This window comes from Chanodichthys erythropterus, chromosome 15 (assembly GCF_024489055.1).
Source record: "Chanodichthys erythropterus isolate Z2021 chromosome 15, ASM2448905v1, whole genome shotgun sequence".
Lineage (NCBI taxonomy): Eukaryota > Metazoa > Chordata > Actinopteri > Cypriniformes > Xenocyprididae > Chanodichthys > Chanodichthys erythropterus.
In genome coordinates this window covers 2,901,560-2,923,645 of record NC_090235.1, presented here as the reverse complement: position 1 = coordinate 2,923,645, position 22,086 = coordinate 2,901,560, and the positions used below count along the sequence as shown (strand labels likewise).

The 22,086-nt window shown below is 38.2% G+C and overlaps 1 protein-coding gene across 16 annotated transcripts in view; it reads left to right on the top strand.

Moving 5' to 3' along the window:
- pleca (plectin a) overlaps positions 1-18,125 on the top strand; it is a 94,545-nt gene extending 76,420 nt beyond the window's left edge. For 11 of the 16 annotated variants that reach the window (XM_067410834.1, XM_067410841.1, XM_067410830.1 and 8 more), the window contains 10 exons: positions 170-202; positions 636-793; positions 1,701-1,879; positions 2,466-2,604; positions 2,722-3,075; positions 3,220-3,303; positions 3,388-3,492; positions 3,645-3,743; positions 5,164-8,508; positions 9,522-18,125. In XM_067410834.1, coding sequence (XP_067266935.1) covers positions 170-202; positions 636-793; positions 1,701-1,879; positions 2,466-2,604; positions 2,722-3,075; positions 3,220-3,303; positions 3,388-3,492; positions 3,645-3,743; positions 5,164-8,508; positions 9,522-15,830 — 10,805 coding nt within the window. In that variant the 3' untranslated portion in view covers positions 15,831-18,125. The remainder of the gene's footprint in view (positions 1-169; positions 203-635; positions 794-1,700; positions 1,880-2,465; positions 2,605-2,721; positions 3,076-3,219; positions 3,304-3,387; positions 3,493-3,644; positions 3,744-5,163; positions 8,509-9,521) is intronic. The other 5 variants (XM_067410837.1, XM_067410835.1, XM_067410827.1 and 2 more) reach the window with 1 other exon arrangement.
- The last annotated feature ends 3,961 nt before the right edge of the window (positions 18,126-22,086 follow it).

The following is a 22,086-nucleotide window of genomic DNA, read 5'->3' as shown; positions in this document are numbered from 1 at the left end:
TCAATGAAATTGCACAAAGACAAAGCCATCTTGGTTTTAAGACTGCCCTGAGCACTGCTGCAGATTTTTCTGCATGCTTGATTCAACACAAAGGCAGTGACTTGTAGGGGTTTTAAGATAGGGCTGGATAAGGCATTCCAACCAACTCCCATTATGACTTATTTTTCAGAACCTGTTCTCATTCAAAAGGGCAGCGCACTGGGTAAAGATAAGAGAGTGGATTTTTTTAACAAACTGTAAATGATTTGTCAATGTCATTGTTTGTTTAATACTTTCATGTGCATTTTGCTCTAATCCACGTTGACTCCAGGGATTTTAAGCATGTTTTTAATTCTCTTGTGTGAGGTCATCTTCACAGATTTTCTCACCATTTGACTGTTTGACATGCAGTGTACTCACTTTAAAAGTGCAAATTAACCAAATTACTTGATCTTTAAGGCCTGAAACATTCTCTTTGAAAGTACTTGAATGCAAATGCTTCTATAGCTATGCAAGCTCGATTTCATGTGTCTATAAATATTGAATGGATACTGCATAGATTTAATGTTATTTCAGTAATAAAGAAACATTCCTAGAAGTCTGTGCTTTTGCTTTTTTCGTTGCTTTTTTTAACACAAAGTATGTCAATTATTTAGGGGAACAGGATGAGTCAGTTTGCAAGAGTTACATCACCCAGATAAAGGACCTGAGATTGAGACTGGAAGGCTGTGAGAACCGCACTGTGAACCGCCTCAGACATCTGGTAGACAAGGAGCCTCTCAAAGCCTGTGCACAGAGAGCCACTGAACAGAAGGTCTGCAGAAACACTAAATTAATATACATTATACCTGTTTGTACATGGTGCCACCTTTTTTATATGAAGAAATTCTTTCAAATGTATATATATCACACAAAGAACCTGTGCATGTCTACTGCAATTAGGGCTGCGACAAATCAATTTTTCTTGATTCATGGATCGATTCTGAGATTTTCCAAATGCACCATGATTCTCTCTCAAATGGATTCTGAGCTTAGTTTTTAACAGCAGATGGCACGCTAGGCTAGTTTTTAACCGCACACTCAAATGCTCATGAAGTCTCATTTCAGAGGCTGCGTCCTCCGGAGGTCACATTTCTAGGCTGCATACGTCATCAAGAAAAGTAACCGTAATAAAATGGACTGTTATTTCTTGTGAGGTGTAAAATACTGTAATTTATTTCTTACTTTGCTATCTAACGGTTACTTTTCTGAAATGAGACCACCTCGATGACGTATCATGCTTCAAATGCGATCTCTGGAGGATGCAGCCTTCAAAATGAGACACAGCTACTAAATGTACTTGCACCTCAGAATGCTTTTATGACGTGAGATTAATGTAAACAGACCACTGCAAACACCCTTGTAATTCATTTCAATCTTTTCGAAATTTATGAATGATTATTTTATAGAAGGTCTAAGTGGTGTGTGTAAGGAATTGGAAGCAAGCAGAGTATGGCTGTTTCTAAAGCATGCAGAACTAAGCTCAAAATCTATTCGAGAGAGAATCGCGATGCATTCGGAAAATCTCAGAATCGATCCAGAATCATTTCTCAATTCGTAATGCATTGATTTATTTTCCCAACCCTAACTGCAATCATTAAAATGATTATTTTAATTGATTGAAATCTTAATATATATTATTTAATGACTATATACTTGTATATTCTCATTTTGTCCTACAGAAAGTGCAGACTGAGTTGGAGGGTATAAAAGAAGACCTGGATAAGATGGTGGAGAAGAGTGAAGCAGTGCTGGCCACATCTCAGCAGTCCAGTTCAGCCCCTGTCCTACGCTCAGAAATAGACATCACCCAGAAGAAGATGCAACATGTCTACAGTCTTTCCTCTGTGTATCTCGACAAGTGAGTTTCAAGTCGTACCCTGTCCATTTTTTATACATATTTACACTACCATTCTAAAGTTTGGGTTAGGTAAGCTGTTTTAATGTTTTTGAAAGGAGTTTCTTATGCTCTGTTTTTATTTGATCAACAGTATAATAAAACAGTAATAATATGGATTATCATCACATTTTAAAATAACTTTTTTCTATTTTTTAATATATTTTAAAATCTAATTTATTCCTGTGTGATTGCAATTTTCAGTAGCCATTATTTCAGTGTTCAGCGTCTCATGATCCTTCAGAAATCATTCTAATATGTTAATCGTCAATGTTGAAAACAGTTGTACTGATTAATATTTTGGTGGAAACTGTGACACTTTTTACAGGATTATTTGATGAGTAGAAAGTTCAAAAGAAAGTAAATAGAAATAGTTTTTGTAACTATGTAAGTCTTTTCTGTCACTTTCAATTGAATGCATTCTTGCTGAATTAAAAAAAATAATTTTTAGATAGTTTATTTAGATAGTTTCAATAGAATTACTTTTTCAAATCATCTTTTTGTCCTTCACATAAACATTTTGCTGATCCTATTCTTTTTGTCTATAAAGGCTGAAGACCATTGACATGGTAATCCGCAGCACAAAGGGAGCAGAAGACATTCTCAACAAATATGAGAACCAGTTGCGTGATGTGAACAAAGTTCCTGTTAATGAGAAAGAGATTGAAGCCACTCAAACACAGCTCCAGGTACATTATCTTTCCCACAATTACCCAGTTATGCATTAAATTGTTTACAACTATGAGCTCAAATCAAACATGACCTCACAAACATGTTCACGTTCTTTCCTTCTTTCTTGACACTAGAAACTGCGCTCAGAAGCGGAGGGCAAGCAAGCCACATTTGACCGTCTGGAAGAGGAGCTTCAGAGGGCTACGGCGGTGAATGACCGTATGTCTCAGCTGCACAGTGAACGTGACATAGAGCTGGAGCACTACAGGCAGCTGGTGGGCAACCTGAAGGACCGCTGGCAGGCTGTGTTCGCTCAGATTGAGCTGAGGCAGCAAGAACTTGACCTTTTGAGCAGGCAGATGCAGGCCTACAGACAGAGCTATGACTGGCTCATCCGCTGGATAGCAGATGCCAAACAGAGGCAGGACAAGCTCCATGCCGTGCCCATTGACAGCAAAGCCCTTCAAGAGCAGCTGACCCAAGAGAAGGTATATATCTGTCATTCTGTCTGTTTGTGTATCAGTTGGTCTGTCTGAAATGCTAATTCTGTATTCAATGCTTATCATATAATAATGTGTAAGAAAATCATGTAATTTATCTTTTTATTTATATCATGTCCATCCTTTGTACAGAAACTGCTTGAGGAGATTGAGAAGAACAAGGACAAGGTGGATGAGTGCCATAAATATGCTAAAGCATACATCGATGCCATAAAGGTGTGTATGAATGCTGCCGTATACATATTTGACTTAAATTCAAATGATTTATGAGTAGCAGTCTGACTGAATGTTCTCATCCAGGATTATGAACTCCAGCTGGTGACTTATAAAGCTCTTGTGGAGCCCATCGCTTCCCCTCTGAAGAAGACAAAAATGGAGTCTGCATCTGATGACATCATCCAAGAGGTAACCTTGATATCTGATATCCACCTGTTTTTGACTCTTAATCTGCTATATGCGTTAATTTACATAATGTATGCATGACTTATACTGTTATACTTGGGCTTTTATTTCTTGGTTTTATTTGACATGCCAAATAATTTAAAAATATCTTTCAGTATGTGACTCTGAGAACACGCTACAGTGAGCTGATGACTCTTTCGACACAGTATATTAAATTCATCATTGAGACACATCGCCGTCTAGAGGATGAGGTGGTAAGTGTCAAAACCTAAAGTCTTTTATTACTCTAGCCCTAACTTTAACTCACTAACTTGACCCTTTTGTAGTTTAATTTGTGGATGTATGGACATATGAAATATGTATTTATTTCACTGTACAAACCATATGAGACACAGTTACATTTTTATCAAAGAGTGACACAATAGTGAAGACAAGTTCTGGAAATCAAAAATGTAACAGATTGAGTATTATTCAGTATTATTAATGCTAGTGGTGCAGCACATTCCATTTTTCACAATGTATGTCTTTCATTATGTGTTTACTACTATGGAGGTCTTAATATCTCTTACATTATAGTGAGCTCTCAGTTAGGTACCCTTCAGCCTGAAGCCAACTTAGAATATTCTCTTTTCCTAAAAATAAAAGTTAGTGCATGGTGCAATGTACCAGTGATGCCACATTGTTTCTCTAGTTTAATTTCCTTTTTGGATTTGGTCTGCTGCTTTTGTAAAAAGATAGCCACGTTGTTATCCATCATTCCTTTGTGCTCTAGTTGTTGATTTTCCCTCTGAGTATTCTTCAGCCTGACTGTCACCCCTTCTTCTGTAGTTGTTTTCTGCACAATTTTGGTTTCCATTTTCCTTTCTAACCTTTATTTTCTTGTTTGCTTCTCTAAACTGCTTGCCAGTACTTTATCATGATGAATGTTTGTCATGTTTGGGCGCTAAAGAGGTAAATTGTCCACAAAAGTGCATGTTCATCCTTTTCCAGTCCCTTGTTAATTACATTTGCATTTTTGCCATTATTAAGAAATATGTTAACTAAAATATAAAATAATATATGCATTCATATATATTATTGGATTTGTCAAAATATACACTTTGGCATTCATCAGACCAGTTTTTCTTCTTTTCCCCCCTTATGGTCTAGCATTATTTAATAATTCTCATTGTTTCTTTGCTGCATCACTAAGCTGTTCTGTTGTAGGCATGATAATATCATGAAAATAAATTTTCAAATACTTTTTTGTTCATAGACCTTTTACAATAATAATTTATTTAAAGGTTAATATATTAAAAGGATTAATTTCCATATTTTGTTCAAAAGGGAATCCAAAACATTTGTAACCCTTCATTTGTTTAAAAAAAAAAAGTAAAAAAGTAGCCATATCCAGTGATAACACCTCATTAGCATGAAGCCATTTGATATTCCAGTTGTAGTGGTGTTTTGTGAAGTGATTGTGTCTCATTTTGTGTACCATACATTGTGACTTTATATTATCCTTAATAAGTCTTCTGTAACTACATAAGTTGTTTTTCTGTTTAGCTTAACTATTTAGCATAACACCCTGTAACTTTGTCCATGTACTTACATTTGCATGTACGTACATGCACTTAATATCTAACTCTTAAACTTTGTTTCTGTTTCCCCTACTATTTACCCCCACTAATACAGAAAGCTGCCGAAAAACTTAAGGAAGAAGATAGAAAAAAGCTGGCCGAGATGCAGGCCGAGCTAGAAAAGCAAAGGCAGTTAGCTGAATCTCACGCAAAGGCTATTGCTAAAGCAGAACAAGAGGCGAATGAGCTGAAGACCAAGATGAAAGACGAAGTCAGCAAGCGACAGGACGTCGCTGTCGATGCTGAGAAACAGAAGCACAATATTCAGCGAGAGCTTCAGGAGCTCAAAAGCCTTTCTGACCAGGAAATCAAGTCTAAGACTCAACAGGTAGAGGAAGCCCTCCAAAGCCGCACCAGAATTGAAGAAGAAATCCGCATAATCCGTCTCCAGTTAGAGACAACAATGAAACAAAAAAGCACTGCTGAAACAGAGCTTCAACAGCTGAGGGAAAAAGCTGCAGATGCCGAAAAACTTCGAAAAGCAGCGCAGGATGAAGCAGAGAAGCTTCGGAAGCAAGTTGCCGAAGAGACTCAGAAGAAACGCAAGGCAGAAGAGGAGCTTAAACTGAAATCAGAGGCAGAAAAGGAGGCTGCCAAAGAGAAAAAGAGGGCCCTTGAGGATCTTGAGAAGTTCAAGCTTCAAGCTGAAGAAGCTGAGAGGCACATGAAGCAAGCAGAGCTGGAAAAGCAGAGACAGATTCAAGTGGTAGAGGAGGTGGCTAAGAAAACTGCAGCCACTCAGCTTGAGAGTAAACAATTGTCATTGACAGCAAAACTGGAAGAATCACTCAAACATGAGCAGGTGATGGTCATTCAACTGCAGGAAGAAGCAGAACATCTCAAAAAGCAGCAAGCTGAAGCAGATAAGGCAAGAGAGCAGGCAGAAAAGGAGCTAGAAACATGGAGACAGAAGGCTAATGAAGCTCTCCGGCTCCGGCTCCAGGCAGAAGAAGAGGCCAATAAGAAAACTGCAGCTCAGGAGGAAGCAGAGAAACAGAAGGAGGAAGCCAAACGGGAGGCAAAGAAGAGAGGAAAAGCTGAGGAGGCTGCCCTTAAACAGAAAGAGTTTGCCGAAAAGGAACTGGAGAACCAAAGGAAGATGGCTGAAGAAACTGCTAAACAGAAGCTTGCAGCAGAGCAAGAGCTTATTAGATTAAGAGCAGATTTTGAGCATGCTGAACAACAGAGAACTGTCTTGGATGATGAGCTCCAGCGTCTCAAAAATGATGTCAATGCTGCTGTCAACCAGAAGAAGGAGCTTGAGGAGGAACTGGTCAAAGTTAGGAAGGAGATGGAGGTTCTACTGCACATGAAATCCAAAGCTGAGAAAGAGTCTATGTCAAACACTGAAAAGAGCAAACAACTACTTGAATCTGAGGCTGCAAAAATGAGGGAACTGGCTGAGGAGGCAACTAAACTGAGGTCAGTTGTAGAAGAAGCAAAGAAACAGAGGCAGATTGCAGAAGAAGAAGCTGCCCGTCAGAGAGCAGAGGCTGAGCAGATCCTCAAAGAAAAGTTAGCAGCTATCAACGAAGCAACCCGTCTAAAAACTGAGGCTGAGATTGCTTTGAAAGAGAAGGAGGCTGAAAATGACCGTTTAAAGAGAAAATCCGAAGAAGAGGCCTACCAGAGAAAAGTTCTCGAAGATCAAGCGGCTCAGCATAAGCAAGCAATAGCAGAAAAGATTGATCAGCTCAAGAAATCTTCAGACACTGAGCTCGACAGGCAAAAGAAAATTGTAGAAGAAACCTTGAAGCAGAGGAAAGTGGTGGAGGAGGAGATCCACATTCTCAAACTCAATTTTGAAAAAGCTTCAACTGGCAAACAGGACCTTGAACTTGAGCTTAACAAACTGAAGGGCATTGCAGAGGAGACACAGAAGAGCAAAGCGAAGGCTGAGGAAGAGGCAGAGAAATTCAGAAAACTTGCTTTGGAAGAGGAGAAAAAAAGGAAAGAGGCAGAGGCCAAGGTGAAAAAAATCCAGGCTGCAGAAGAAGAGGCGGCAAGGCAACACAAAGCTGCTCAAGAGGAGGTTGACCGTCTTATAAAGAAAGCAGAAGATGCCAAAAAGCAGAAAGAGATTGCAGAGAAAGAAGCCGAGAGACAGATCATTTTAGTCAAAGAGGCTGCACAGAAGTGCTCTGCTGCTGAGCAGAAAGCCCAAGATGTTCTTCTCCAGCAAAATAAAGACAGCATGGCGCAGGATAAACTCAAGGAAGAGTTTGAAAAAGCAAAGAAACTGGCACAAGATGCAGAAAAGGCTAAAGACAAGGCTGAGAAAGAGGCTGCCCTATTGCAGAAGAAAGCAGAGGAAGCTGAACGTCAAAAGCTGGCAGCTGTGGCTGAAGCTGCCAAACAGGCCAAAGCCCAGGAAGATGCTGAAAAACTGAGGAAGGAAGCTGAAAAGGAAGCTTCCAGACGGGCTGAAGCAGAGGCTGCTGCTTTAAAACAAAAGCAAGAGGCTGATGCGGAAATGGCCAAGTACAAAAAGCTTGCAGAAAAGACCCTGAAGCAGAAGTCTTCAGTTGAGGAGGAGCTAGTGAAGGTTAAAGTGCAACTTGATGAGACAGACAAACAGAAATCTATCCTTGATGATGAACTTAAGAGACTCAAACAAGAGGTCAGTGATGCTATGAAGCAGAAGGCTCAAGTAGAGGATGAGCTCTCTAAAGTCAAGATTCAGATGGAGGAATTACTAAAACTGAAACTTAAAATTGAAAAGGAAAACCAAGAGCTTATGAAGAAAGATAAAGATAACACAAAGAAACTCCTTGAGGAGGAGGCTGAGAACATGAAAAAATTGGCAGAGGAGGCAGCACGGCTCAATATTGAGGCTCAAGAAGCTGCAAGATTACGACAAATTGCAGAGTCTGATCTCGCCAAACAGAGGGAACTGGCTGATAAGATGCTGGAAGAGAAAAAGCAGGCTATTCTTGAGGCAACAAAACTGAAGGCTGAAGCTGAAAAGCTCCAGAAACAGAAAGATCAGGCACAGGTAGAGGCTCAAAAGCTGTTAGAGGCCAAAAAGGAGATGCAGCAGCGTCTGGAGCAGGAGACTGAAGGCTTCCAGAAATCTTTAGAGGCTGAACGCAAGAGGCAATTAGAGATTACCGCAGAGGCTGAGAAACTAAAGATCAAGGTGACGCAGCTAAGTGATGCTCAGTCAAAAGCGGAGGAGGAAGCCAAAAAATTCAAGAAACAAGCAGATGAAATCAAAAACCGTCTGCTAGAGACTGAAAAACAGACTTCAGAAAAACACACTGTTGTTAAGAAACTGGAAGTACAGAGACTGCAGAGCAAAAAAGAGGCTGATGATCTGCATAAAGCAATCGCAGAGCTTGAGAAAGAAAAGGAAAAACTGAAAAAAGAGGCTGCTGACTTACAAAAACAATCAAAAGAGGTATTGTGTTACTGCAGTCTAGTGTTTAAAATATGACCCTTAAACACCTTAATTAACAATTAACAGTTTTTATACCACTTCTGAACCTTTGTTCATGTAAATTGTATGTTGCCAGTCACAGTGATAACAAAGCCTGCAATTACCATGAACAAAGATGTTCTGGTCCCCTTTAACACAGTGTCCATATTTGCACATTGTTAGTATCACTATTTACTTTTTTATTACTTTCAAATGTCTGTAACTTGGGCATTATAATGTGTTGTAATTTTCCTAATATTTCCATAATTTATTCAACAACAAACTAAAATAATTCCAGCTGTTATATATAAGTGTACCTTTTAATTAATCTCTATTCTAGTATGTTGTAAAGTTATCATATTTCTATAGTATATTGTATTCACTTGATTCTGTTGTTACAGTGATTTCATCTTATTAAAGATATAGTTAACCTAAAATAAATAAATAAAAAAATGCCATCCTTTACTCTTTTTCCAAACCTGTATGACTTACTTTCTTCTGTGGAACTCAAAGATAATATGAAGAATGTATCTGTTTTTCCCATGGAATGAAAGTCAGTGGGTTCCAATATTATTTTCACCCACTTTGACTTTCATTGTATGGACATAAACAGTTGAAACTGTTGAAAACTTTCTGCAGAAGAAAGGTAGGTTAGGTTTGTGACAACATGAGTGTGAGTAAATGATGACATTTTCATTTGTGGATAAACTAAAACTTTAATAATTGCATTTACTTAATTGTCATTTCAATTAAATCACTGTAACCACAGAATCAAATAAACACAATACACTATATAAATATGACACCAAAGCATATGAGAGATTAATTAAAAAGTACACTGACAGGTGCAAGTTATGATGTAATTATATAAGATATGTACAATATGTTTATTCCATAAACATATTGTATTGAGTTGTGCAGTTATATTTTTCCTTATACAGTGTTTTCCATGTCATGCATTTAATTAATTATTGTTTTATGCTGTTTTACCACAGATGGCCAATGTACAACAAGAACAGTTACAGCAGGAAAAGACTATCCTCCAGCAGACTTTCTTTGCAGAAAAAGAGACACTGCTGAAGAAGGAGAAAGCCATTGAGGCAGAGAAAAAGAAGCTGGAGAAGCAATTTGAAGATGAAGTAAAGAAGGCTGAAGCACTTAAAGATGAACAGGAGCGTCAGAAAAAGCAAATGGAGGAGGAGAGAAAGAAACTGCAGTCTGCCATGGATGCTGCTATCAAAAAGCAAAAGGATGCTGAGGAAGAGATGAATGCCAGGCAAAAAGAAATGCAAGAGCTTGAAAAGAAAAGAATTGAACAAGAGAAACTTCTGGCAGAGGAAAACAAGAACTTGCGAGAAAAACTCCAGCAGCTTCAGAGTTCACAAAAGCCATCCCACACCAAGGAGATTGAAATTCAAACTGACAAAGTCCCTGAAGAAGAGTTAGTTCATATGACCATGGTTGAAACAACAAAGAAGGTCCTAAATGGCTCTACAGAAGTGGATGGTGTGAAAAAAGATGTACCCCTGGCATTTGATGGAATCAGAGAGAAGGTGCCTGCAAGCAGGCTCCATGAGATTGGTGTGCTCAGCAAAAAAGAATTTGACAAGCTTAAGAAAGGCAAAACAACTTTGCAAGAGCTTTCTAAGAATGACAAGGTCAAGATGTGCCTAAAAGGTAAAGATTGCATTGGCGGTGTAATAGTTGAACCCAACCAGAAAATGAGCATTTATCAAGCTTTGAAGGACAAGAAGATTACACAAAGCACAGCTATGATGCTTCTTGAAGCCCAAGCTGCATCTGGTTACATAATTGACCCCATTAAGAACAGAAGACTTTCTGTAAGCGAAGCTGTGAAGGATACCTTGATTGGACCTGAGTTGCACACCAAGTTGTTATCGGCCGAAAGAGCCGCCACAGGATTCAAAGATCCATTCACTGGAAATACAATCTCACTGTTTGAAGCAATGAAAAAAGGTTTGATCGCAGAGGACCAGGCCACAAAACTTCTTGATTCTCAATATGCAACTGGTGGGATAATTGATCCTGTCAATAGCCACCGTGTACCAGTGCAAATGGCTTGCACACAAGGTCAGCTTGATGATGATCTAAGCAAAATTCTGTCCAGCCCTCCTGCTGACAAAAAAGCATTCATTGATCCCAACACTCAGGATAGCCTCACTTATCGTGAGTTACTGGAGCAATGCAAACCAGATCCTGAGACAGGCATTCCATTACTACCAATCACAGACTGTGCATCCCAAATTGAAAGAACGTATACTGATGAGGAGACTAAAGATGTATTTAGTAAGGCAAACCTAACAGTTCCATTTGGAAGATTCAAAGGAAAGGCTGTCACAATTTGGGAGGTCATAAACTCTGAGTACTTCACTGAAGAACAGAGAAAGGATCTTATCCGTCAATACAAGACAGGCAAAATTACTGTTGAAAAAGTTATTAGAATTGTAATAACTGTTGTAGAGGACAAGGAAAACAAGAAGGAACCTGCATTTGATGGTTTGAGATCATCAGTGCCAGCGTCTGAACTTCTGGAAGCAAAGGTTATTAATAAAGATTTGTTCAACAAATTGCACAACGGAAAAGCTACTCTTAAAGAGGTGTCTGAGCTTGAACCCGTCAAGAAAGCCCTAAAGGGGACACACAGTATTGCTGGAGTGCAGATTGAGTCAACTTCTGAAAAGATGTCTTTCTATGAAGCCATGAAGAAGGACTTACTTGGAACAGAGCCTGCGCTAAACCTTCTGGAGGCCCAGGCTGGAACAGGCTTCATAATTGATCCAGTGAAAAACCAAAAGCTCACAGTTGATGAAGCAGTCAAAAGTGGTGTTGTTGGCCCAGAGCTGCATGAGAAATTGTTGTCTGCAGAAAGAGCTGTTTGTGGTTACAAAGATCCATATACTGGAAAAACTGTATCCCTGTTTGAAGCAATGCAAAAAGATCTCATTAAGAAAGACCAAGGTGTCCGTCTGTTGGAAGCTCAACTTGCAACTGGAGGAATTATTGATCCTGAGAAAAGTTACCGCATCACTCCAGATATTGCATATAAACGTGGTTACCTAAATGAGGAGATGAATCAAGACTTAAGCAGCCCATCAGTCTCCAATACAGTATTCACTGACCCCAACACACAAGAAAATGTCACTTATGCTGAACTTCTGAAAAGATGCATTACTGATAAGCAGACTGGTCTTCCATTGCTTCCACTATCTGAAAAGGCGATCAAGTCAAAAGAAATAGAACCAGTTTCTGATGCACAAACTAAAGAGACCTTGAGCCATGCTACGGTTGAGTTGCACAGTGGACTTTTTAAAGGAAGAATAATCACCATTTGGGAAATTATCAACTCTGAATATTTCACAGAGGTACAAAGGATGGAATTTATTCGTCAGTATAGATCAGGAAAAATCACTATTGAAAAACTGATCAAGATTGTGATCGCTACAGTGGATGAAAAAGAAAAGAAGAGACAGGACAACTTTGATGGCTTCAGAGGACCTGTACCAGCCAGTTCCTTACTTGAATCTAAAATCATTGACAAGGACACCTATGACAAAATCCAACAAGGCAAAAAGAAACCTGCAGAAGTTAGTGACTCCATCAAACGCTACTTGCAAGGTTCTGATTCTATTTCTGGGGTATTTTTGGAAAAAACAAAGGAAAAGCTCAGCATTTACCAAGCAATGAAGCAGAAACTGCTGACACCAAACACAGGTCTGTCCCTGCTTGAAGCTCAAGCAGCTACTGGCTACATAGTTGATCCTATCAGGAATGAGAAGTTTGTAGTGGATGATGCTGTTAAGGCTGGCATTGTTGGTCCAGAGCTTCATGAAAAACTGCTTTCAGCAGAGAAAGCTGTTACTGGTTACAAAGATCCATACACTGGTAATAAGATCTCTCTTCTTCAAGCAATGCAAAAACAGCTTGTTCTAAGAGAACATGCCATACCTCTTCTAGATGCCCAGGAGGCCACTGGAGGGATAATTGATCCAGTAAATAGCCATCGACTTCCTAATGATATAGCCATTCAGCGTGGCTACTTCAGCAAGCAATTAGCCAAATCTTTTAAAGACCCCACAGATGACATCAAATGTTTCACTGACCCCAACAAAGATGAAAATGTCACATACAAACAACTGAAAGAGAGATGTATCACCGATCCAGAATTTGGAATTGCCCTGTTACCACTTTCTAAAGCCCAGACTCCCGAGCAAGCGGAGAAATCCTATGTTTACACTGAGGAACAAGCACAAACAGATTTAGCTAACACCCAAATAGCCATACCACATGAGAGTTATGCAGGAAAACAAGTGACATTATGGGAAGTCATGAAATCAGATTTGCTTCCTGAAGAGGAAAAACAAAGGCTCCTTGAACAGTATCGCTCAGGCATAATCACAAAAGAAAGAATGATCATTATTATAATTGAAATAATTGAACAAAGAGAGATCATCAAAACTGAGCAGAGTATGTCATGTGATGTAATCAGACGCCGGGTTACTATTGATGAACTTTACAGAGCGCGTATTATAGACCTCGAAACTTACAATCTGCTCAAACAAGGCAAGAAAACAATCCGGGAAGTTATGGAGATGCCAAGTGTGAAGCAGTATCTCTTTGGAACCGGCAGCATTGCTGGAGTTCTCTCAGATAACTATGCTAAGGTTAGCATCTACCAAGCCATGAAGAGAGGTCTCATTAAACCTGACATTGCCATTGATCTGTTGGAGGCACAAGCAGCCACAGGATTCATCACTGACCCTGTGAAAGATGAATTGTTGACAGTTGATGAGGCTGTCCGGAAGGGTCTTGTTGGCCCAGAGATCCATGACAAACTCTTGTCTGCTGAGAGAGCAGTCACAGGTTATAAGGATCCCTACAGTGGTAAGGTCATTTCTCTATTCCAAGCCATGAAAAAGGACCTCGTTCCTGAGGATTATGCCATGAAGCTCTTGGAGGCCCAGGTAGCAACAGGTGGTCTCATGGATCCAGAGTACTACTTCCGCCTCCCAATTGATGTTGCCATGCAACGTGGTTACATGAACAAAGAAACCAGTGAGAGGATATCTGATCCAAGTGGAGATGTCAAACAGTTTACAGATCCAACAACAGATGAAAAGCTGTCTTATGCTCTACTTCTCAAAAGATGCAAAGTTGATAAAGAGAGTGGCTTACGATTATTGTCTCTGGCAGACAAGAGACTTCTATTTAAGGGCCTTAGAAAACAAATCACTCCAGACGAGTTATTGCGTTCTCAAATTATTGATCAGAAGACCTACACAGCACTGATGGAGGGTACCATTTCTGTTGAGGACCTCAGTAAAGACCTGAAGAAATTTCTTGAAGGCATCAGCTGTATTGCAGGCGTGTTTGTAGAGGCTACAAAAGATCGACTTTCAGTCTACCAAGCCATGAAGAAGAACATGATCAGACCAGGCACTGCCTTTGAACTTCTGGAGGCTCAAGCAGCTACTGGGTATGTGATTGATCCGATCAAAAATCTCAAAATGAATGTCATTGAAGCTGTAAAAACAGGAGTCGTAGGACCAGAATTTAAAGACAAGCTTCTCTCTGCTGAACGAGCTGTGACTGGCTACAAAGATCCATACTCTGGCAAGGTGATCTCCCTGTTCCAGGCTATGAAGAAAGGTCTTATTCTGAAAGACCATGGTATCCGTTTGCTTGAGGCTCAAATAGCCACCGGTGGAATCATTGATCCTGAAGAGAGCCATCGACTTCCTGTTGAAATGGCTTACAAACGGGGTCTATTTGATGAGGAGATGAACGACATTCTCACTGATCCCTCTGATGACACTAAGGGATTCTTCGATCCAAACACAGAGGAGAATTTAACTTACCTCCAGCTGATGGAGCGTTGTATAACAGATCCTGAAACTGGACTTTCTCTTTTACTGCTGAAAGAAAAGAAACGTGAAAGAAAGACATCCTCTAAGTCCTCAGTCCGCAAACGTAGAGTGGTTATTGTAGATCCAGAAACAGGAAAAGAAATGTCTGTGTATGAGGCATACCGCAAAGGGCTCATTGACCATCAAACATACATTGAACTTGCAGAGCAAGAGTGTGAATGGGAAGAAATTACCACCTCATCATCAGATGGAGTTGTTAAGTCTATGATCATTGACAGAAGGTCTGGACGGCAGTATGACATTGATGATGCAATCTCCAAGGGCCTCATAGACAAATCTGCTTTGGACCAGTACCGTGCTGGCACCCTTTCTATCACTGAATTTGCAGACATGCTCTCTGGCAATATGAGTGGCTTCAGATCTCGTTCATCTTCCTTTGGGTCAAGCTCATCCTATCCCATGAGTCCAATTCCCTCCATAAAGACTCCAGCTACAACCTGGACTGATCCAACTGAGGAAACTGGACCAGTGGCTGGAATCTTAGATACAGATACTTTGGAAAAGGTGTCAGTTACAGAGGCTATGCATCGGAATCTAGTTGACAACATCACTGGTCAAAGACTACTTGAAGCACAAGCATGCACAGGGGGAATTATTGACCCAAACAGTGGTGAGAAATTTTCTGTTGCTGATGCAATGAACAAAGGGCTGGTGGACAAGATCATGGTTGATCGTATCAACCTAGCACAGAAAGCTTTTCAGGGATTTGAAGATCCAAGAACCAAAACCAAAATGTCTGCCGCTCAAGCCTTAAAGAAGGGTTGGCTCTACTACGAAGCTGGCCAACGTTTCCTTGAAGTCCAGTACCTAACAGGCGGTTTAATTGAACCAGATGTTACAGGAAGAGTATCACTGGATGATGCTGTTAAGAAGGGCACTCTAGATGCACGCACTGCACAGAAACTAAGAGATGTCAGTGGATATTCCAAATACCTCACCTGCCCCAAAACAAAACTCAAGATCTCATACAAGGATGCCATGGACAGAAGTATGATAGAAGAAGGATCTGGCATGAGGTTGCTAGAGGCGTCCTCTCAGTCAAGTAAAGGCCTTTACAGCCCATACAGCATCAGTGGCTCTGGATCAACTTCGGGGTCTAGGTCTGGATCCAGAACTGGTTCAAGATCAGGCTCTAGAAGGGGAAGTTTTGATGCTACAGGCTCAGGATTCTCCATGGGTTTTTCCTCATCCTACAGCCCCACTAGTTATGGCCGCCGTTATGATTCAGGGGTACATGGTGGACTTCAGATGGATGAGCTAAAGCAAGCCCTTACAGCTTTAGCATCAGGCAGGAACTGTTGCTATGATGAAAAGAGAATATTCACATCATCACAAAATCAGTCCTCTTTAGTTGCTTAATTTATGTACACAAAAGGACATTTATCCTGCTCTGCATGATATTGCTAATGGGCTTTTTTTACTGATGGGAATAATATTGCTATATAAGACTGGCTTTAATTTTATTTCATTTTTATATATTTAGTTTAATATACAGATATTTTCTCTTTTCATTTTCACATGACAATATGAAACAATCATATACAGTTTTTCTGCACAACATGGCAGAATCTTATTCATATATTTTTTTATACTCAATCCTTTCAACTATTAGCAGTGTTACATACTTATAGCCTCTTTTTTGTATTGTTTTGTTTGTTTTTTCATGTACCTTGTAAATTGGCACATGAATAATACTGAAAAGTTTCAAGAATGTTTAGATTTTTTGGAGAGGATATGGTAATGCTTCAGATGAGATGTAAAAGTTATTTGTTATATATTTTTGTGTATGTTTGTGTAAAGATCCCTATGATATTGATAAACCTTTGGTCATATTTAAACACTGAACATTTTAAGCCAGCATGGTAAAAAAAAAAAAAAAAGGGCGGGGAGCTGTTGACTATCTGCAGAGTGGAATAAAGTCCATTTGGACACTCTTTATGATTGGGAGCATGTTAGTAAACAGAACATTACACATCTTGGCAGCACTGCCATGGCCGCTGTTCTGTAGAAATTCATTCTCTTCTCATTACTGAAAACTAGAGAACAATAAACTTTGTACTATGCAGTCTTACTAGATAAAGTGAAATGGATTTACCTATCCTACAGCCATCTTAAAAACTGAAGATCATTACAGAATTTGCCACAAATCACACTAAATATGACATATTTAAAAGCATAACTCACATCCCAACCATAATTTGCCTCTGGTCCTTTCCAGAATAATCTGATTCAAAGGGGACCTCACTTGCGCCTTAACCTTGTAAATGTAATGTGCACCCTCAACAGGCTTAAAATATAAAGCCTAAAGACAATAATTATGTTTCGCTGCAGATTATATTATTATACAGATGTAGAATTTTTAATGTTAATTGTAGCATAAAAGTGTTATATTGTTTGGGACACTCCCTTCTATGTTACAATGTCAGTTTAAATATTAACTAACCTGGCCAATTTCAATTCAATCACCTGCTTTTGTTTTTTTGCAGAAAAGCTAATGCACTGTGTAGTTATCAAATGAAATGAATATTATAAATGATGGGTCTTTTTTTTTTTTTTTTTAATCACTTTTTTTAATTATTGACACCTGTCAACAGATTTTACAGAAACTGAGGTATTGATGTTTAATGTAGACTTGAAGACATGGTTAATGATTTTTGTCATATGCCATACAATAATTAAGATTTTTAGAATACAATAAAGCAATTAGCAGAAAAAAAAAACCTGGAACCTTGAATATGCCCAGTCTACCTCTTCTTTAAATTCAAGTCCCCAATGGTTATGCAAACTAGCTTTGTTTTGAATCATCAGATGGCTCCATATCTTGCACTGCCACTTGAGCTCCACCTTTGTGCTTAGAGAATAGGAAATGGATTGCTCCTTTCAAAAGAATCACATTGTGATTGTGATCTTTCAACCAACATACATGTTCCACTACCTTTATTTTATGCTCCATTTATAGCTTATGGATTTATTTGATTGAATAGAATTAAAAACACTAATGGTCTAGAAGAAACTGGTTTAGTCAACTGATATTCACCCATATTGTTCAATTTTACCTAAATCAAGTGTTTAGTGTACTAGAAACGTTGGTGCGTAAATCATAGGACATTCTCTCTGTAAATCAGTCGCAATACTGCATAATAATATCTTGTGTGTTGGTATAATGTTGTAGGCCTATTGACAAGCTTTACAAATAATTTAATATCGATCTCTGAACTGAATGTAGATGTTTACAAAAACAAGGAATCTGTACGTTAACAAATAATGACATATCTAAAACCGAATTACAATTCATGTAATTGGAAACAAAAGACTGAATTTCAAAGGCACAAAAAGAAAATCTATTTTAGTCTCTTTAATGTGTTTTGTTTGGGGGGTTTTTAGACTTTTGTTTCACTGTACTGTAAATCATAATACTTCAGTTTTAGTTATATTTTCCTACATTATATATTCTGCTTTTTATGTTGTACTAACATGATTAAAATGATGCAATGTGAGCAGATATACTCAGCAAAGCCTTTTTTTTTTTTTTTAAGTAAGCTTTTTGAGGCACTAAAAGGTATATTTGAAACTGTTCTGATATGAAATGCATGACCTGAGTATGGTATTTACAGGATGAAATGTTAATATTCTATTGTAAATAAACATTAAATATCTGCTGTACAGTCTCAGTTTACCCATTTGTCAACTCTTTGGTAGTAAGTCACATCCTTATGGGAAGTATTCAAGGTATTGAAATTGATTATATCTTACCTACAGTACATAATGGTTTAAATCAGTGTATGCATAATTTATTTAATGATTTAAATCCATCAATTTTATTTGACACATTCACCTTAGGGTAAGAAAGTGGTTTGTCAGTCTATGACAGGTTTTGTATTTGGTTGGTTATGTTAGAAACCCCCTCAAGCTATTCACACACAATTTCCATAATCACAAGAAAATGCTAGAAAAGATAGAAAAAATTGGGCTTTCAGTCAAAGATGGTTACAAACTACATTGCATATACAGTTGAGCTCAAAAGTTTACATACCCCTTGCAGGGGGTAACAAAATAAGGATCATGAAAATTGCATGTTATTTTTTATTTAGTACTGTCCTGAATAAACTATTTCACATAATAGATGTTTACAATAAAGTTCACAAGACAAAAAAAAAAAAAACTGAATTTATAAAAATGACCCTATTCTAGAAGGAAACAGGATGCATTAAGAGCCGGGGGGCTCTTTTTGAATTGGATGAACAGAATAAATTGTACTTTTTTTGTCTTCTGGGAATTACATGTATCTTTTGAAGTACTAAATGAAAAAAATATTATCTTTAAACAAAATAAGATAAACTTGCACATCATCATCTTGTTCAAATGTTTTCACCCCCCCAACTTTTAATGCATCGTGTTTCCTTCTGGACCATCAGTGAGTGTTTGCAGCTTTTTAAATAGGTGTGTTTGAGTTGTCCTCAGTGTGAAAATATGGATCTCAAAATCATACAGTCATTGTTGGAAAGGGTTCAAATATGCAAAAGATGCTGGAAAATCAAATAATTTTCAGGACATTGAGGATTTTTCTGAAGAACAGAGATGTTTAACTGCTCAGGACAAACAAGGGACTCAAGAACAACCATCACAAAACAAAACAAAAAACAGTCGTGGATCATCCAACCACACACAGTATTAAGAATCAAGGGTATGTAAACTTTTGAAAGGGGTCATTTTTATAATTTCAGACATTTTATTTTTTTGTCTTGTGGACAAAAAATTTATGTAAACATCTGTTTGATATAGTTTATTCAGGACAGTACTAAATAAAAAAAATTAAATGCAATTTTCATGATCCTTCTTATTTTATTAAAATGATTAACATTTTTGCATATTCTGCAAGGGGTATGCAAACCGTATCAATAAATTATGTATTCCATCCATGTTTTTCTTATGAGCAAAATTTTGCATTTTCTTCTGCTTTGAAATCAGATATTTTGTGTTGTTTGTTTGGTAAAAGTTATAAACAACTGCTTGGTGCAAAATCTAAATCTGTACAGAATATTTAGAAGAAACTAATTTACAGTTTTTAATGACTGTAAATATAACAGATAGCATTGAGGCGTTTCACAGCATGATCGAAAATGCTTATGCTCACTTGTACATTAAAAAAAAAAAAAAAAAAAAAAACACAATATTTGCATAATCAAGAAACAAACATACCTGGCTGAGCCAAAAGAAACAGGTAAATCAAGGTTTACTTCATAATTACCTTGTCATCAAAACACTATTAAATGGTGGTATTAATGATTATTTGTTGTTGTGTATTTTGATGACTTAAATCACAATTATTATCTAAGCTTTTTCATAAATATTTAAAGTAGGCTACTAGTTTTATCTCCACCTAAACCCTTACCAAAACTCCCTTCTCACTGTCAAAGTTTTGTTTCCATAGCAAAATATTAAAGTTTGATTTTAACAGGTTTTGATGCATTAAAATACAATGTTTATCACATAACGAAAACTATTAGCAATTAGCACACCCAAACAACTCCCATTCTGTTCTTAATCTTTACTGAAACTGAATTACATAGTGTCAGTTACAGAACACAAAACTACACTGCCCAGCCTTGACATTGTCATCCTGGAATATGGCCATGATACATCTTCATACATGGTTGTTTAAGAAATTAAAACCTAAACACTCCATCTTTTAGGGTTAAAAGAACGGTTGCCAAACATATAACATGCTAGAAAAATAATAATCACTGTAATAATGATCCATCCATAGACTCTTAAGTACTTGCCTATTAAAATCTAAACTGTGACTTATTTTGGCCGGGCACGTTATATTTACAGTTTTTTCCAATTGCTAACACACAATTTTTCAAACTAGTCTGGTTTTATCAAAACACTTAACACAATTCACAAAACCACACACCCAAACTGCAAAATACCTCATATATCCTGCAAAATGAAGCACTGCAACCGAAACTACACAGAGCATTATCAAAATCAAACTTTTGCATGAAATGGCACACACTTCATTCATATTACCAGATTTTTGCCTAACCACCTACACACTGTTGGGCATAATGAAAAGCACCCCCATCTTTAGTATGCTTTGCCATAATACTAAAATATGTATCAGATTGTTCACATGCACAGAAATATTTGCAGATACACACACATGCTGTTGCAACATTTTTATTTTTTTTCCTTCACTACAGTAAACAAGTCAATACAACATAAGCACAGCAGATATATTTACATGGGACTGAACAAAAATATTCTTACAAAAAAAGTAAACTGAAAAAGAAAATTTCTGAAAAACAAATATATTACAGTAAAAAAAACAAAAAACAAAAAAAGGCAAGAAAAATAATTAGGCAGCATCTTGCCGCACAGCTGGGTCTGGCCACAACGCCTCGTCAACATCACAGGCAATATCTTCCCTTGCCAGACATCGAGGGAAGAAGCGCCTTGAGTGCCTTATCCATCCCTGAATTGCACCCACATCAATCTCATCACATGCCTCTTCCATGGCCTGCACAAGAGGCATGCACACAAAGGGCTGCCGGTCGTATACCTTCCACCGCCATGCTGAAAAGAATTCTTCTATGGGGTTCAGAAATGGTGAGTATGGTGGGAGGTATTGCACGAGAAATGTTGGGTGGTCAGCAAACCAGTTTTGGACTGGGGCTGCACGATGAAAGCTCACGTTGTCCCATACTACAACGTACCGGTTTCTTTGATGGTCTGCATCATTCATACGCTCTGGTGGTATGAGAATGTTGTGAAGTCTGTCCAGAAATGTGAGAATATGGGCTGTGTTGTATGGTCCAAGTTTGGCATGACGGTGGAGGACACCATGCATATTGGAGATGGCAGCGCACATTGTGATGTTCCCACCACGTTGGCCAGGAACATCTATAATGGCTCTGTGGCCAATGAGGTTTCTCCCTCTTCTTCTGGTCTTTGCTAGGTTGAACCCAGCCTCATCTATAAAGATGAACTCATGTGGGATTGCATGAGCATCCATTTCCAGTACTCCCTGAAAACAAAGAACAAAAATCACTCAATATGGTGTTATCCAGTACACTGGGAAACAATGTTGTGTGTAGTGTACTGCAGTCAATATAGTACTTACATCCACATATGCTCGTCTGAACTCTTTGTTTCTTTGAGAGTTTCTCTCAAACGGCACCTTATAAAGTTGTTTCATTCTGATTTGGTTTCGCTTGAGAATGCGAGCCAATGTGGACAGACTAACTCGTTGAATGTTGTTGAATAAGGTGTTGTCTTGGATGATGTGGCTTTGAATTTCTCGTAATCTGATTTCATTATTTTCCAAAACCAAGTTTACAATGGCAGCTTCCTGTACCCCGGTGAACATTTGGCCCCTTCCTCCACCATGGTGTCGTCTCTCAGTCCTTTAGAAAAAATAAAATAAAAATATATATAGGGCTTGGACAATGCAGCCTAAATATTTTCCCCCACAGTAGAGTACATTGTACAGGAAACTTGTACAGTTCATGAATGGCTGATGTCATACACTAAGTAAACAGGTGTCACCCAACTGATACACTATGACATGGGTTATACTACATGTGTACTACATGAAATTTTGGTTACATAC